Source organism: Pavona decussata, unplaced genomic scaffold (assembly GCF_977016875.1).
Source record: "Pavona decussata unplaced genomic scaffold, jaPavDecu1.1 SCAFFOLD_211, whole genome shotgun sequence".
Taxonomy (NCBI): Eukaryota; Metazoa; Cnidaria; class Anthozoa; order Scleractinia; family Agariciidae; genus Pavona; species Pavona decussata.
Window position 1 is genome coordinate 394,582 of NW_028145616.1, and position 13,814 is coordinate 408,395.

General features: G+C 38.8%; 2 protein-coding genes across 4 annotated transcripts; both read right to left on the reverse strand.

The window, feature by feature from the left end:
* Positions 1-1,608: 1,608 nt before the first annotated feature.
* On the reverse strand, positions 1,609-6,823 carry LOC146460522 (uncharacterized). Of its 3 annotated transcripts, none has more exons than XM_085088108.1 (3): positions 6,725-6,823; positions 2,945-3,010; positions 1,609-2,571 (listed from the first exon to the last, which is right to left on the reverse strand). In XM_085088108.1, the coding sequence occupies exons 1-3, from the start codon at positions 6,776-6,778 to the stop codon at positions 1,963-1,965; spliced, it is 729 nt and encodes a 242-aa protein (XP_084944234.1). In that variant the 5' UTR covers positions 6,779-6,823; the 3' UTR covers positions 1,609-1,962. The 3 variants fall into 3 exon arrangements, with proteins under 3 accessions (XP_084944234.1, XP_084944236.1, XP_084944233.1); XM_085088110.1 differs by lacking the exon at positions 6,725-6,823 and adding an exon at positions 4,414-4,591; XM_085088107.1 differs by lacking the exon at positions 6,725-6,823 and adding an exon at positions 4,399-4,591.
* A 1,826-nt stretch (positions 6,824-8,649) lies between these two features.
* LOC146460523 (uncharacterized) lies at positions 8,650-13,766 on the reverse strand. Its single transcript, XM_085088119.1, has 3 exons — positions 13,613-13,766; positions 11,219-11,284; positions 8,650-9,400 (listed from the first exon to the last, which is right to left on the reverse strand). The coding sequence occupies exons 1-3, from the start codon at positions 13,661-13,663 to the stop codon at positions 8,792-8,794; spliced, it is 726 nt and encodes a 241-aa protein (XP_084944245.1). The 5' UTR covers positions 13,664-13,766; the 3' UTR covers positions 8,650-8,791.
* Between the last annotated feature and the right edge of the window lie 48 nt (positions 13,767-13,814).

Here is a 13,814-nt window from a genome sequence, read left to right on the forward strand (position 1 = left end):
TACAAAAATTGATGCAACTTCGTTCCAAAGGCTTTTCCGGCCCTTTTAAATTGAGAGGGGCGGAGAAAAGGTCGGGGAAAGAGGTTGTCGGAAGAGGTTTCGGACAGGTGAATTCGATTGGCACCCCTCGTATGAACTTATGTCCCGGGGGAGAGAGCAAAAAAGGTCCAAATTTTGAAGTAGGCATTTTGACTCCATTCATGCCTCCAGGCAAGTCAGCTTGTCGAAAAAAACCCTTAGGTTTATTTTTATGCAAAAGTGATGACCTCGCCAAAATTTGGTGTTTTAACACAAGCCTCTTGGGAACTTGGGAACATTTCTTTGACTCTAATCCCTTGGGAAGTACAAAAGTTGTCCCAGAGGAAGGTACAAGCGGATTCGATTGGCACCCACCGTATGAATGCTTGTCGCATCACCAAAAGCCGAATTTTACCCCCTAGGAGTGGGGCATAAATTCTGAAGTGGGCATTTTGACTCCTTTTGTGCCCGCAGTGGACTTGGCGTATCAGAAAACCCCTAAGGCTTATTTTCACTCAAAAATAGTGACCTCGCTAAAACTTGGTGTTTTGATACCTCTCTTTCTTAACCCTATTGGGAATATTTCTTTGACTCTGGTCCCTTGGGAAGTACGAAAGTTGTCCCGCAGTTGGTTTTCGGACACGCGGATTCGATTGGCATCCTCGGTATGAATTTTCGTTCTGGGTATGCGCAAAGTGTCGAAATTTTGAAGTGCGCATTTTCACTCCATTAATGTCCCTAGGCGTGCCGGCGTGTCAAAAATCCTCGTTGGGGCTTATTTTTAGGCAAAAATAGTAAACTCGCAAAAATTTGGTGTTTTGACACCTCTCTTTAATTTCTTAACCCTCTTGGGAATTTTTCTTTCACTCTGGTGTCTCTGGAGGTACAAAAGGTGTCCCAGAAGAGGTTTTCGGACACGAAGCAGCAGCAGTGCTGAGTGCACTCGCCTCCCACCGATGTGGCCCGAGTTCGTTTCCCGGACTCAGCGTCATATGTGGGTTGAGTTTGTTGTTGATTCTCTTCCTTGCTTCAAGAGGTTATTCTCCGGGTACTCTACACTGGTTTTCCCCGCTCTCCTCACAACCCAACACTTCTATATTCCAATTTGATCTAGAAAGTGTCCCCAATTAGTGCTCTGCGTTAAATGCATTGACATTTGAATAAAGTGATAAATAACAATAAGTTTTTACACCGAGAATGGGTTGGAAGGGGAGTGGGGGGGTTGGTGAAGAAAACTGGTAAGTTCGGATACTTGAACGCGCAGAATGTTAGGTGAAAACTTACGTTTCGAAGTCATCGAGACTTCATTTACAAGGTTATAAAATGACCGTTGTAACCTTGAAATGAAGTCACGATGACTTCCAAACGTAAGTTTTTACCTAACATTCTGCGCGGTCAATTATTGACACCTTGACCACTTTTATATCATTTGACACAAGTTCGGATACGCGTGGATGTGTAAGCTATCTCTTTAGTAAGATATCTGTCGGTATAGAGGCCGTCTTTTGGCACTGATTTGAGCTTATGTTGGATATTCCAGTCTAAATGATGCGCCCCTTATTTATTAGCAACGATCACTAACACAAAAGAAATTTTTTACACCACATTATTCTTAATAACCTTGCATGACACAGAATACAATACTTACAACAATACCTACTATACTAACAATACTAATAATACTTACAATGCTCACAATACCTACACTATATGCACAAAAAAACACTACATTACAAATATCAGCGTCACAAGAATAAAAATGAACTAAACAAGAATAAACTAAACATTACACTTAACTGGGATTAAGGTTAATAATTCAAGATTTTCTATTCACTTAGCTGCACAATCTCTTTATGGTTACAACAACTTGACTTTAACTAATTTTTCTAACTTAAATTAAGTGCTACACAAGCCATCTTTTGGGTTGAACTCTAGAATAGAGCTTTAGGAATCCTTCATAACAGTGACTCTAATGAATCTGATCCCAACTCGCTCTCCTTTGTCGCTTTTATACACTTCAAGCGTGAGTCCCTTGCTCAGCGCCAGTCGGTTATTGTAGCCAGCGGTCCTCACGAAGCCCCCGTCATGCGCAGTGTAGCACGAGCCCCAGCGTTCATCCAATTTGAGTGTGAAGACAAACTGACCGGGGTAGAAAGAGTCGCTGGGTTTGGGGAGTACCGGGTCACGTCGTATGGAGGACAAAGTTACGCCAGACACTCCTTCAGTTCCGTAGCACGGACCATGGGTTCCATAATTTCCGGTATCAGGAGCTTCAAACCCGATGAACTTAGAACCGTCTGACACACCATATCTGATATCGCTGTCCGTATTTGGGGGGATGCTGATGTCATTGGCAACCGTGATCTCTATTGACAGCGGTGTCGCGTCTGATAGCACGTTAGCGCCGATTAATGGTACTTTGAGAAGAGCGGCGTTAGACACTGAGCCCGCGTTGAAAGTGATCTGAGCAGCGGAGACGGAGCGATCGTTGTAAATGTATGACGCACGCGCCTCAAGCCATAGGGGGGTCATGTGAAAACTTTTGATTGTACCCTAACACAAATAGATAAATACAATTATTTTACGACCTATTGTTATAAATACTTGTTTAATTTTATTCCCATTCCTGAACAAAACTGTAGTGTTATGCCTATGGGTTAATTTTGGAATGCTAGTTTTCTATTTTAATATTTATTTAAAAATACTAAAAAAAATTACGCTAACTTTCAGTGTTTTCCATTTTCCAGACCTGGCCGGTCATACCGGGTCAGTCTGTAAATCGAATGCATCATTTTGAAGGAATGGTGCTGCAAAATCTTGAAAATAATCATTTTCAAAATATGAACACCATTCATAATTGTGAAATAAAGATTTTGTTGTTGTTGTTGTTGCTGTTGTTGGTATTCTTCTCAGAGAACTCTCTCACCTCGCCGTTGCATCCCTTTGCTGGACAAAGTGGCGTGCATACTGACAGCTCTGCTCGGCGTCCAGGCTAAAATTGAAATAAGACAACTAATTTATTGCATGGAAGTATATGAATCGATCGGGTGGGAAGGGATTATATTTCTTTGTGCTCAGTTTCAGGGCTCAACCACGGTTTTTTACAACGGCCGGGCTCCTGTCATAATTTTGTCGGGTTGGTGGACTCTCTTTTTGGTTATTGCATCCTTCTTTTAGGGTTATTGTCTCCCACTGCCTTGCAAATGCTTCTTTTTTCTCGATCCTGAAATGGTGGGTTCCCGCTTTGGCGATTTCGCTGTTACAAAAAAGTGCGCCATATGCTTTGTTCAAAATTATTAAAAGCAGATTCTCTAGCTTAACCCAAAGCAACTATTATGACATAAAAAAAATTATTTTTCTTTAACCTCCAACATTTTTATTTTAACAATTTTTCTTTTTTGCTTACACCCCCCCCCCCCCCCCCCCACCTCCCCCTCATCACACCATCTAACAACATCCCAACGATTTTTCCCTTTTACACGCTGATTTTAAATCGGTGGAGGGGAACCCTCTATCAGGGATCCCTCATTTCAACACCAATAAACCCACAAAGGTTGTTAGGGAATCTGCTGGTATTAATTTTAAACAAAGCTTGCAAATGCTTCTTTTTTTCCGTCGATCTATGGATGGTTGGTTCTCTCTTTGGCTCCTTTAGTGTGCAAAAGAATTCGCATGTCACATCCTTGTTTTGGGGTTTATTGTCTCCCACTGCCTTGCAAACGCTTCTTTTTTTCTTCCAGTCCTTTGCTGTGTGTTTTCTCTCCAGTTGAAATTCCAGCGTCAAAACAAAAACGACCCCCCAAAAAACAACAACAGGTCTACAGTCAGGAGCATGCAACAGTTCATTTCGGAGGATACTCGGAATTAAGGCCCAATCTCATCAAAAATCCGGATTTAATTAGAAAGAAAATCTTAAGTTCTTCGGCAAAATGTCAGTCCAAAACTCGAAAGATCTCTTTGCATCCCAAATTTGAGTGGGGGTCTATAACTTCCATTTTCCACTTTGTTTGACTTTTACAGAGAAGATTTCTTAAGTTCTTCTACAAAATGTTAGCTTAAAACTTATAAAACTAAAAAACTAATTCCTTTTTTTCTTCGAGGAGCAAATATGTTTTTCAAAATGGGAAAAAAGCTCGGCTTGAATTTTCCTAAGGCCATCAAAAGCTGGTAAATTCTTGGATTAAGATCCCGCCTCCTCAAACGAAGGTGTTCTGCAACTTCAATTTTCAGATTATGTATCCAATTAAATGAAGCTGTATTATATGACTTTAGGAGGCCATAAAATAATTCATGAATACAGGAGACAACATGTTTAAAAGTATTTTTCTAAAATGTTTTTGTTGGGGTGCCCCGTGATTAACATAACTTAAATTTATTTACTGCGTAAGTAGCTACCAACAGGAGTCCTGTGATAACTTCGAGTAATCTCATCATCGGTGTGGAGTTTTTCGAACTCTAGCGCTTTATTGTAGCAGACAGAACGAACTGAATTCTTGCTCAACGGAATATCGATATTCAATGTCAAATCAAAGCCAATTAGCAATTATACACTATTGATATTTTCTAGCACAAAAAAATCAGAATGAAAGATAATTCCTTGTTCATGTGTTTATTAACTTGTTATTCAAAAATTGTTCTGATGTTTAGTTCACACGCTTAAGTTAATTCAGGATCGCTTAGTAAACAAGGTATAATTTGCTAATTTTGTTTTTCGTGTTCCTCTAAAGAACCAAAAGCGATGCCTGTTATAATAACTATCTTTCTTTAGACCTTTCCGAGCCACACATGTTATTTATTTTCGATATTTGTGCCAAGAGTTGAAGAAAAGTCTACTATTGACCAGTTTTGAAGTTATAAAATGTTTACTTTCGTAGATCAGCAAAGACTGATCTAAAGCCTTTAACGAACAAGACAGCTGGCATAATTTCTCACCGATTTATTAGCAGCGGTATTTATTTGGTTTGGTTTGTTTGGTTGTTTGAGTTTTTGAAGACACAGTAAACAGAAATTCAATTAAGTTGGTGAGACAGTCACATCCTTGAACGGCACGTGATGTTTCCTTGACAACCATATTTTGAAAGCAATGGTTATCAATGTTCAAATTTTCTGGCTAATATCCCACATCTTCGAGAATTAACCTTGTTCTCGAACTTTTCCGTCAGTGATCATTTTAGAATCCAAATTGCGGTTCATTTTAAAATTGTCTTAATTTTTTCAACATAAAAACGGTCACATTCTACAGAAAAAATCTAAGGCCGGTAGGCAAGGCGGACTTTTTAGCTAATAAGGACGTCATGCCTTATTAAAAGTGCTCACCTTAACTAAAATTTAATTTTTAAGGTAACCTCCACTCTAAGATCAAATTGACATTAAACTGAAGGCAATATTTTAGAATCGCGTTTACGGCAAACAGGAAACCTGTGATTCGCGTTTATGTTTTCTTGCAAAAAATAAATATACTGATGAGAATGGTGCAAATGAATTCTGACCTTTCATGCTAACGCGAAACTATTCAATGTTACTGAGAAACTGAGATGAAAACAGCGAGCGGAAAATGAAGGATAAACATGGTCATGTAGTCATTTCTGCCAGTATACTTTAATAAAAACCTATTTATCTTTAATCTCTCTTTTTTTATTTTTAACAATTTTTCTTTTTTGCTTACAACCTCCCACCCAACAACACACAATTTTCTCCCATTAACCCGCTGATTTTAAATCGTTGGAAGGGAACCCATTACTAGGGATCTCTCATTTTGACACTAATAAAGCCATAAAAAGGTTGCTAGCGAACCTTCTGGTATTCATTTTTAACAAAGTTTGCAAACGCTTCGTTTTTTTTCTCGATTTCGGGATGGTGGGTTCCCTCTTCAGCGCCTTTAGTGGTACAAAACAACTCGCAATATCGAAACCTTGTTTTGGGTTTATTGTCTCCCACTGCCTTGCAAATGCTTCTTTTTTTTCTCTCGACTCCATGCTCCAAAACGATTGGCAATATTATACCCTTGGTTTCCGTTGCAAATGCTTCTTTTTTTCTTCCAGCCCTTTGCAGTGTCTTTTCTCATATGTGGCTGATTTCTCTCCAATTAGTTGCAAATCCAGCGTTAAAACAAAAATGACCCCCAGAAAAAACAACAACAGCACTACAACCAGGAGCACCCTACAGTCCATTTCGGAGGATACTCGGAATTAAGGCCAACCCTCCTCACAAATTCGGATTTAGTTAGAAAGAAAACCTTAAGTTCGTCGGCAAAATGTCAGTCCAAAACTCTAAAGACCTCTTTGCCTTCCAAATTTGAGAGGGGGTCAATAATTTTTATTTCTCACTTTGCTTCATTTTTACGGAGAAGTGTTCTTTAGTTCCAGTTCAACAAACTGTTAGCCCAAAATTCATAACAATAAAAAACTAATTCCTCTTTTTCTTAGAGGAGCAAAATGTTTTTCAAAATGGGAAATAAGATCGGTTAGTATTTTCCTAAGGCGTTCAAAAGCTGGTAAATTCTTGGATTAAGATTCCGTTTCCTCAACCAAAACGGTGCTCTGCAACTTAAATTTTCAGCTTATGAATCCAATAAATGAAGCTGTATTATATGTCTTTAGGAGGCCATAAAATAATTCATGAATACAGGAGACAACCTTTTGAAAAGTATTTTTCTAAAATGTTCTCGTTGGGGTGCCCCGTGATTTATTAACTTAAATTTACTCACTGCGTAAGTAGCTACCAACAGGAGTCCTGTGATAACTTCGTGTAATCTCATCATTGGAGTGGAGTTCTTCGAACTCTAGCGCTTTATTGTAGCAGACAGAACGAACTGAATTCTTGCACAACGGAATATCGATATTTAATGTCAAATGAAAACCAATTAGCATTTATACACTAGTGATATTTTCTTGCACCAAAAAGTCAGAATGAAAGACAATTTCTTGTTCATGTGTTTATTAACCTGTTATTCAAAATTGTTCCGATGTTTAGTTCACACGCTTAAGTTAATTCAGGATCGCTTAGTAAACAAGGTATAATTTTTTAATTTTGTTTTTCGTGTTCCTCTAAAGAACCAAAAGCGATGCCTGTTATAATAACTATCTTTCTTTAGACCTTTCCGAGCCACACATGTTATTTATTTTCGATATTTTTGCCAAGAGTTGAGGGAAAGTCTACTACACTTTTATTGACCAGTTTTCAATTTATAAAATGTTTACTTTCGTAGATCAGCAAAGACTGATCTAAAACCTTTAGCGAACAAGACAGCTGGCATAATTTCTCACCGATTTATTAGAAGCGGTATTTATTTGGTTTGGTTTGTTTGGTTGTTTGAGTTTTTCGAGACACATTAAACAAAAATTCAATTAAGTTGGTGAGACAGTCACATCCTTGAACTGCACGTGACGTTTCGTTGACAACCATATTTTGATAGAAATGTTCATCAATGTTGAAATTTTCTTGTTCATATCCCCCATCTTTGAGTAGTTAACCTTCTTCTGCAACATTCAGTTCGTTGTTCATTTTAGCAACCCAATTGAAGTGATTAATATTTTCGGATTTCATGGATTCAGGAAGCCTGGAAATACAACTGTTCGCATTCGGGCTGGGAGTGGGGGAGGGGAGAAGATCGAGTTTTGTATTGGTATTCCCTTCCTATATATTTTGTTCGGTTCGTGGATTTCATTCTTTCATATTTTAAGGCATTAGGCAGTGGAATCCTCATACCCGGGAATGTGTGGCGGAACAGGCATGGCGCAGTGGTGAAATCACTCCCATCTCACCAACGAAGCCCGGGTTCGATTCCCAGACTCGGCGTTATACGGGGGTTGAATTTGTTGTTGGTTCACGATCTTGTTTCAAGAGGTTTTTCTCCGGGTACTCCGGTTTTCTCGCTCTCCTCAAAAGCCAACACTTCTATATTCCAATTTGATCTAAAAAGTGTCCCCAATTAGTGCTCTGAGATAAATGCATTGACATTTGAATAAAGTGATTTATTAATGGAGCTATACATGCTGCAATAAGTGTTTCCAATGAGAATGGTTTGAAAGGGGAGGTAGGGGGGGGGGGGGGGGTGAACAAAACAGTAAGTTCGGATTCTTGAACGCGCAGAATGTTAGGTGAAAACTTATGTTTCGAAGTCATCAAGACTTCATTTTTAAGGTTATAAAAATGACACCTGTAACCTTGAAATGAAGTCACGTTGAACTTCGAAACGTAAGTTTTCACCCAATATTCTGCGCGGTCAATTATTGACACTGTGACCGCTTTTATATCATTTGACACAAGTTCAGATACGCGTGGATGTGTAAGCTATCTCTTTAGTAAGATATCTGTCGGTATAGAGGCCGTTTTTTGGCACTGATATGAGCTTATGTTGGATATTCCAGTCTAAATGATGGGCGCCTTATATATAAGCAACGATCACTAACGCAAAAGAAATTTTTTACACCACATTATTCTTAATAACCTTGCATGACACAGAATACAAGACTTAAAACAGTACCTACTATACTAACAATACTAATAATACTTACAATGCTCACAATACCTACACTATATGCACAAAAAACAGTACATTACAAATATCAGCGCTACAAGAATAAAAACTAAACTAAACAAGAATAAACTAAACATTACACTTCACTGGGATTAAGGTTAATAATTCAAGATTTTCTATTCACTTAGCTGCACAATCTCTTTATGGTTACAACAACTTGAGTTTAACTAATTTTTCTAACTTAAATTAAGTGCTATACAAGCCATCTTTCGGGTTGAACTCTAGAATAGAGCTTTAGGAATCCTTCATAACAGTGACTCTAATGAATCTGATCCCAACTCGCTCTCCTTTGTCGCTTTTATACACTTCAAGCGTGAGACCCTTGCTCAGCGCCAGTCGGTTATTGTAGCCAGCGGTCCTCACGAAGCCCCCGTCATGCGCAGTGTAGCACGAGCCCCAGCGTTCATCCAACTTGAGTGTGAAGACAAACTGACCGGGGTAGAAAGAGTCGCTGGGTTTGGGGAGTACCGGGTCACGTCGTATGGAGGACAAAGTTACGCCAGACACTCCTTCAGTTCCGTAGCACGGGCCATGGGTTCCATAATTTCCGGTATCAGGAGCTTCAAATCCGATGAACTTAGAGCCGTCTGACACACCATATCTGATATCGCTGTCCGTATTCGGGGGGATGCTGATGTCATTGGCAACCGTGATCTCTACTGACAGCGGTGTTGCGTCTGATAGCACGTTAGCGCCGATTAATGGTACTTTGAGGAGAGCGGCGTTAGACACTGAGCCCGCGTTGAAAGTGATCTGAGCAGCGGAGGCGGAGCGATCGTTGTTAATGTATGACGCATGCGCCTCAAGCCATAGGGGCGTCATGTGAAAACTTTTTATGGTACCCTAACAAAAATAGATGAAGACAATTATGATACGACCTATTGTTAGTTATACTTGTTTTATTCCTATTCCTGAACGCAACTGTAGTGTTGTGCATCTATGGGTTAATTTTGGAATGCTACCTTTCTACTTTAATGTTTTTAAATACTAAAAGATTTTACGCTAACTTACAGTGCTTTCCATTTTCCAGACCTGGCCAACCAGACCGGGCCAGTCTGTAAATCGAATGCATCATTCTGAAGAAATGGTGCTGCAAAATCTTGAAAGTAATCACTCCAAAAATGGTAGTTCTATTTTTAAGAAATTCTGTAAAAGGACGAGAAATAGACTTATCCTTTTTATTACACCCATTTTGAAATCACTGGTGTTCCTTGCAATCTGATTGGCTCTCAACAGTGCTATTTATTCACGAATCGCACTATCTTTTGCTCTAAATCGCATCCTTTTTAAGCCCATCAAAATGAAACCAGGTTTCCTGAAGTGGATAAATAAATGTTAGTATTGACAAAAAATTATGAGATTTCAAAATGGGTGTAATAAAGGTGGTAATTGAACTTCGTGTGATGCAATTTTGGTCTGAAATCATACTTGTGATTTCAAATCAAGCTCGCGCTGCGCGCGAAATAACGCGTATGATTTCAGTCCAAATTGCACTCCACTCAGTTCAATCACCGCATTATAAATTGGTACATTCTTTTACGAACAGACCCGGTTCTGGCTGCCCAGTTCTGACAATTGGTAAGCGATCTTAGTATATAGGTGGTTTGAAAATACGCAGTGATCAAAATTTTGAAAATGCAAGGGAAAGTGAAATAACAGCTCGTTTTCAGTGGCTGCACCGAAATTATGGAACAACCTACGCCCAAGTTTACAGCACAGCAAGTTCTTTAAGCTCATTCAAATCCAAGGTCAAGACCTACCTTTTTCAGGACGCATTTTTAATTTTATACACTTTATAGTTTGTCTGAATTTAAAAAATCGAGTGAACTAGTAACATTGTTAGCTTTAGCCAAAAATAATTAAGCGGGATACCCTAAGGGCAGACCATGTCTAAAATTGGGCGCGCTATCTTTTTTTTTTTTTCTTCATGGTAGCTTAAATCTGCGTATTATTTTATTCATTAAACTCTGCTCTCTCCCGGAAGGGATCTATTGTTCTGATTGTCTTCAAGAAAAACGGCCCAATCAAAATCTATGCCACTTCATGATATTAGTATTATAAAGGAAATAATGGGAGATGTAAAGAATCGACCATAAGAGGACACAGAAAAAATCTGAGCCCAAGATGGGATTCGAACCCAAGACCCTCTCCTCAGTAGCTCAGAGGTTAGAGCATCCGATCTAGAACACGAAGGGTCGTGGGTTCGAATCCCATCTGGGGCTCAGTTTTTTTTTTGTGTCCTCTTATGGTCGATTCTTTACATCTCCCTTTATTTCCTTTATAATTTGTAATTTTACAATTTTATTGAAACTACATAAGCAGAATAGAAAACGTGAGTCAGGCCACGTTATCGTAGTGGAATTTTTGGTACAACGATAAGTAGCGTAACACAAGGGAAACAACATAACGCTATCTTTGTGACTCTAACTATTCATTAGCTAGGATAGTTTTATAAATCTGCGAAGCATACAATGGGAATAAATGAGGCCACATTAAGCATCCCGCGAAAATGCCATTAGGGGCATCTTGTTTTGTTTTTCAATAGTAAGCGCATTGAGGCTCGGCAAAATGCGCGTCATAGAATTGTAAATTAAATGAAATGAAATTTAAATTTAAATAAAGTTGTTGTTGTTTTTGTTCTTTCAGCGATAACTCTCTCACCTCGCCGTTGCATCCTTTTGCTGGACAAAGCGGCATGCATACTGACTGCTCTGCTCGGCTTCCAGGCTAAAATTAAAGAAGACAACTAATTTATTGCATGGCCCGTATATATATGTCGATCGGGTGGGAAGGGATATTATTTTCCTTTGCTTTCAGTTTGAGGACCTAACCAGGGTCTTTACGGGGTCCTGTCCTAACTGTGTCGGGTAGGTGGGCTCTCTCCTTCGCAGTTTTGATGTTTACGCAATATTGCATCCTTGTTTTAGGGTTATTGTTTCCTACTGCCTTGCAAATTCTTCTTTTTTCTCGATCCCGGGATTGTGGGTTCCCGCTTTGGCGATTTTGCTGGTACAAAAAATTAGGCAACATGCTTTGTTTAAAATTAATAACAGCAGATTCTCTAGCAAAAAATGATATTAAGTTAAAGCAACTATGGATGTTACTAAAACCGGGAACGGGGAACGCGGTACGGGAGTCATAGAACGAGTGTACAGCGGTAATCCCTATAAGAATTCAGAATAGGCTATTTAAGGTTTATCTTAGATTTTTTGGCAGATATTCAGGGTTAAGTTTCATAACAGGAATTAAGAGTGATTGTCAGTAAAAATCAAATAAATTGTGGCCACGGTCAAAAAGTCGATTTCGCTCATACTTTGTCAGTTTGAAGGCCTTGGTAAGTAACTGAAGGATATACAGTTAGTTTTTTTTTTAATATTCCATATAACGGCAGAAAAGCACGAAAAACGGTCACCCTACAGAAAGCTCGGATTTCACCTCGCGAGAGCTCGAAATTTTACATTTTTCAGACAGACGTTTACATTGTTGCGAATCTTTCCTTGGTATAATTGACTACATTGATTAATCATCAGTCAAAACATAGCAATAGACCATTTCCGAGTTGCTTTGAACCTCATTGCAAAAGCGAGGCTAAGTGCAAAGTTTTTGTTATGAAAATTAGTTTTCGTTCATATTCAAACAAAACTAATTTTCATATGAAAAGTTTTGCACTTAGCCTCGCTTTCATAGTGAGGTTCACAGCAACTCGGCAATGGCCTATTACTTTCATCTCTACTCGTTTGTGAGCGAAGTGAGCTCGGATTAAGTAGACACACTTTTCTCAATTAGGCAAAAATCTGAAATAATCCAAACTCAGCGAAGAAAAAAGCTGACCGTTGGTGGCTCTAAATGCTCCGATATTTTAACAAAAGACAGCTCAGTCATTGATTTTTAGGTTTGTGGTTAAGAATCTAGCAGCACTTTTGCACGAACACCGATCAAATTTTGTGAAACTTAACCCTGAATATCTGCCAAAAAAATCTAAGATAAATCTTAACGGCGCTGTTTAAGTTGCATTTTAATACAAAATAGCCTATTTTGAATTCTTATAGGGCTTACCGCTGTACACTCGTTTCCAGACTCCCGTTCCCCGTTCCCCGTTCCCAGTTTTAGTAACATCCAGCAACTATTGTATAATAAAAATCAATTTATTTTTAACCTCTTACTCTTTGATTTTAACAATTTTTCTTTTGTGATTACCACCCCCCACAAACCACACGCGATTTCTTCCCTGTTACACTCAGATTTTAAATCGGTGGAGGGGAACCCTTTATCAGGGATCCCTCATTTTGACACCAATAAAGTCACAAAGGTTGCTAGTGAATCTGCTGGTATTAATTTTAAACAAAGCTTGAAAATGCTTCTTTTTTCCCCTCGATCTTGCGATGATTGGTTTCCTCTTTGGCGCCATTTGTGGTACAAAACAATTCGCTATATCACATCTTTGCTTTGGGCTTATTGTCTCCCACTGTCTTGGAAATGCTCCAAAACAATAGGCAATATTACACCCTTGTTTTGTCTTGCAAATGCTTCTTTTTTCTTCCAGCCGTCTACGGTGTGTTTTCTCACATGTAGCTGTTTTCTCTCCAGTTGCAATTCCAGCGTTAAAACAAAAACGACCCCCTCAACAACAGCGGTACAATCAGGAGCACATAGTTCATTTCGGAGGATACTCGGAATTAAGGCCCAATAGTTGGAAAGAAAATCTTAAGTTCTTCGGCAAAATGTCAGCCCAAAACTCGTAACACTGAAAAACTCATTCCTTTTGTTCTCGGAGGAGCAAATATGTCGTTCAAAATGGGAAATAAGGTCAGGTAGCATTTTCGTAAGGCCATCAACAGCTGGCAAATTCTTGGAATAAGATTCCATTTCCTTAAACTAAAGTGTTCTGCGACTTAAATTTTCAGCTTATGTATCCAAATAAAATGAAGCTGTATTATATGACTTTAGGAGGCCATAAAATAATTCATGAATACAGGAGACAACATATTTAAAAGTATTTTTCTAAAATGTTCTCGTTGGGGTGCCCCCTGATTAATAGAACTTAAATTTACTTACTGCGTAAGTAACTACCAACAGGAGTCCTGTGATAACTTCGTGCAATCTCATCGTCGTTTCTCGGCGTTTCTCCAATTCTAGCGCTTTAATGTAGCGGACCGAACGAAAATTATTGCACAACGGAATATCGATATTTAGATGTCAAATCAAAGCCAATTAGCATTATACACTATTGATATTTTTTAGCACAAAAAAGTAAGAA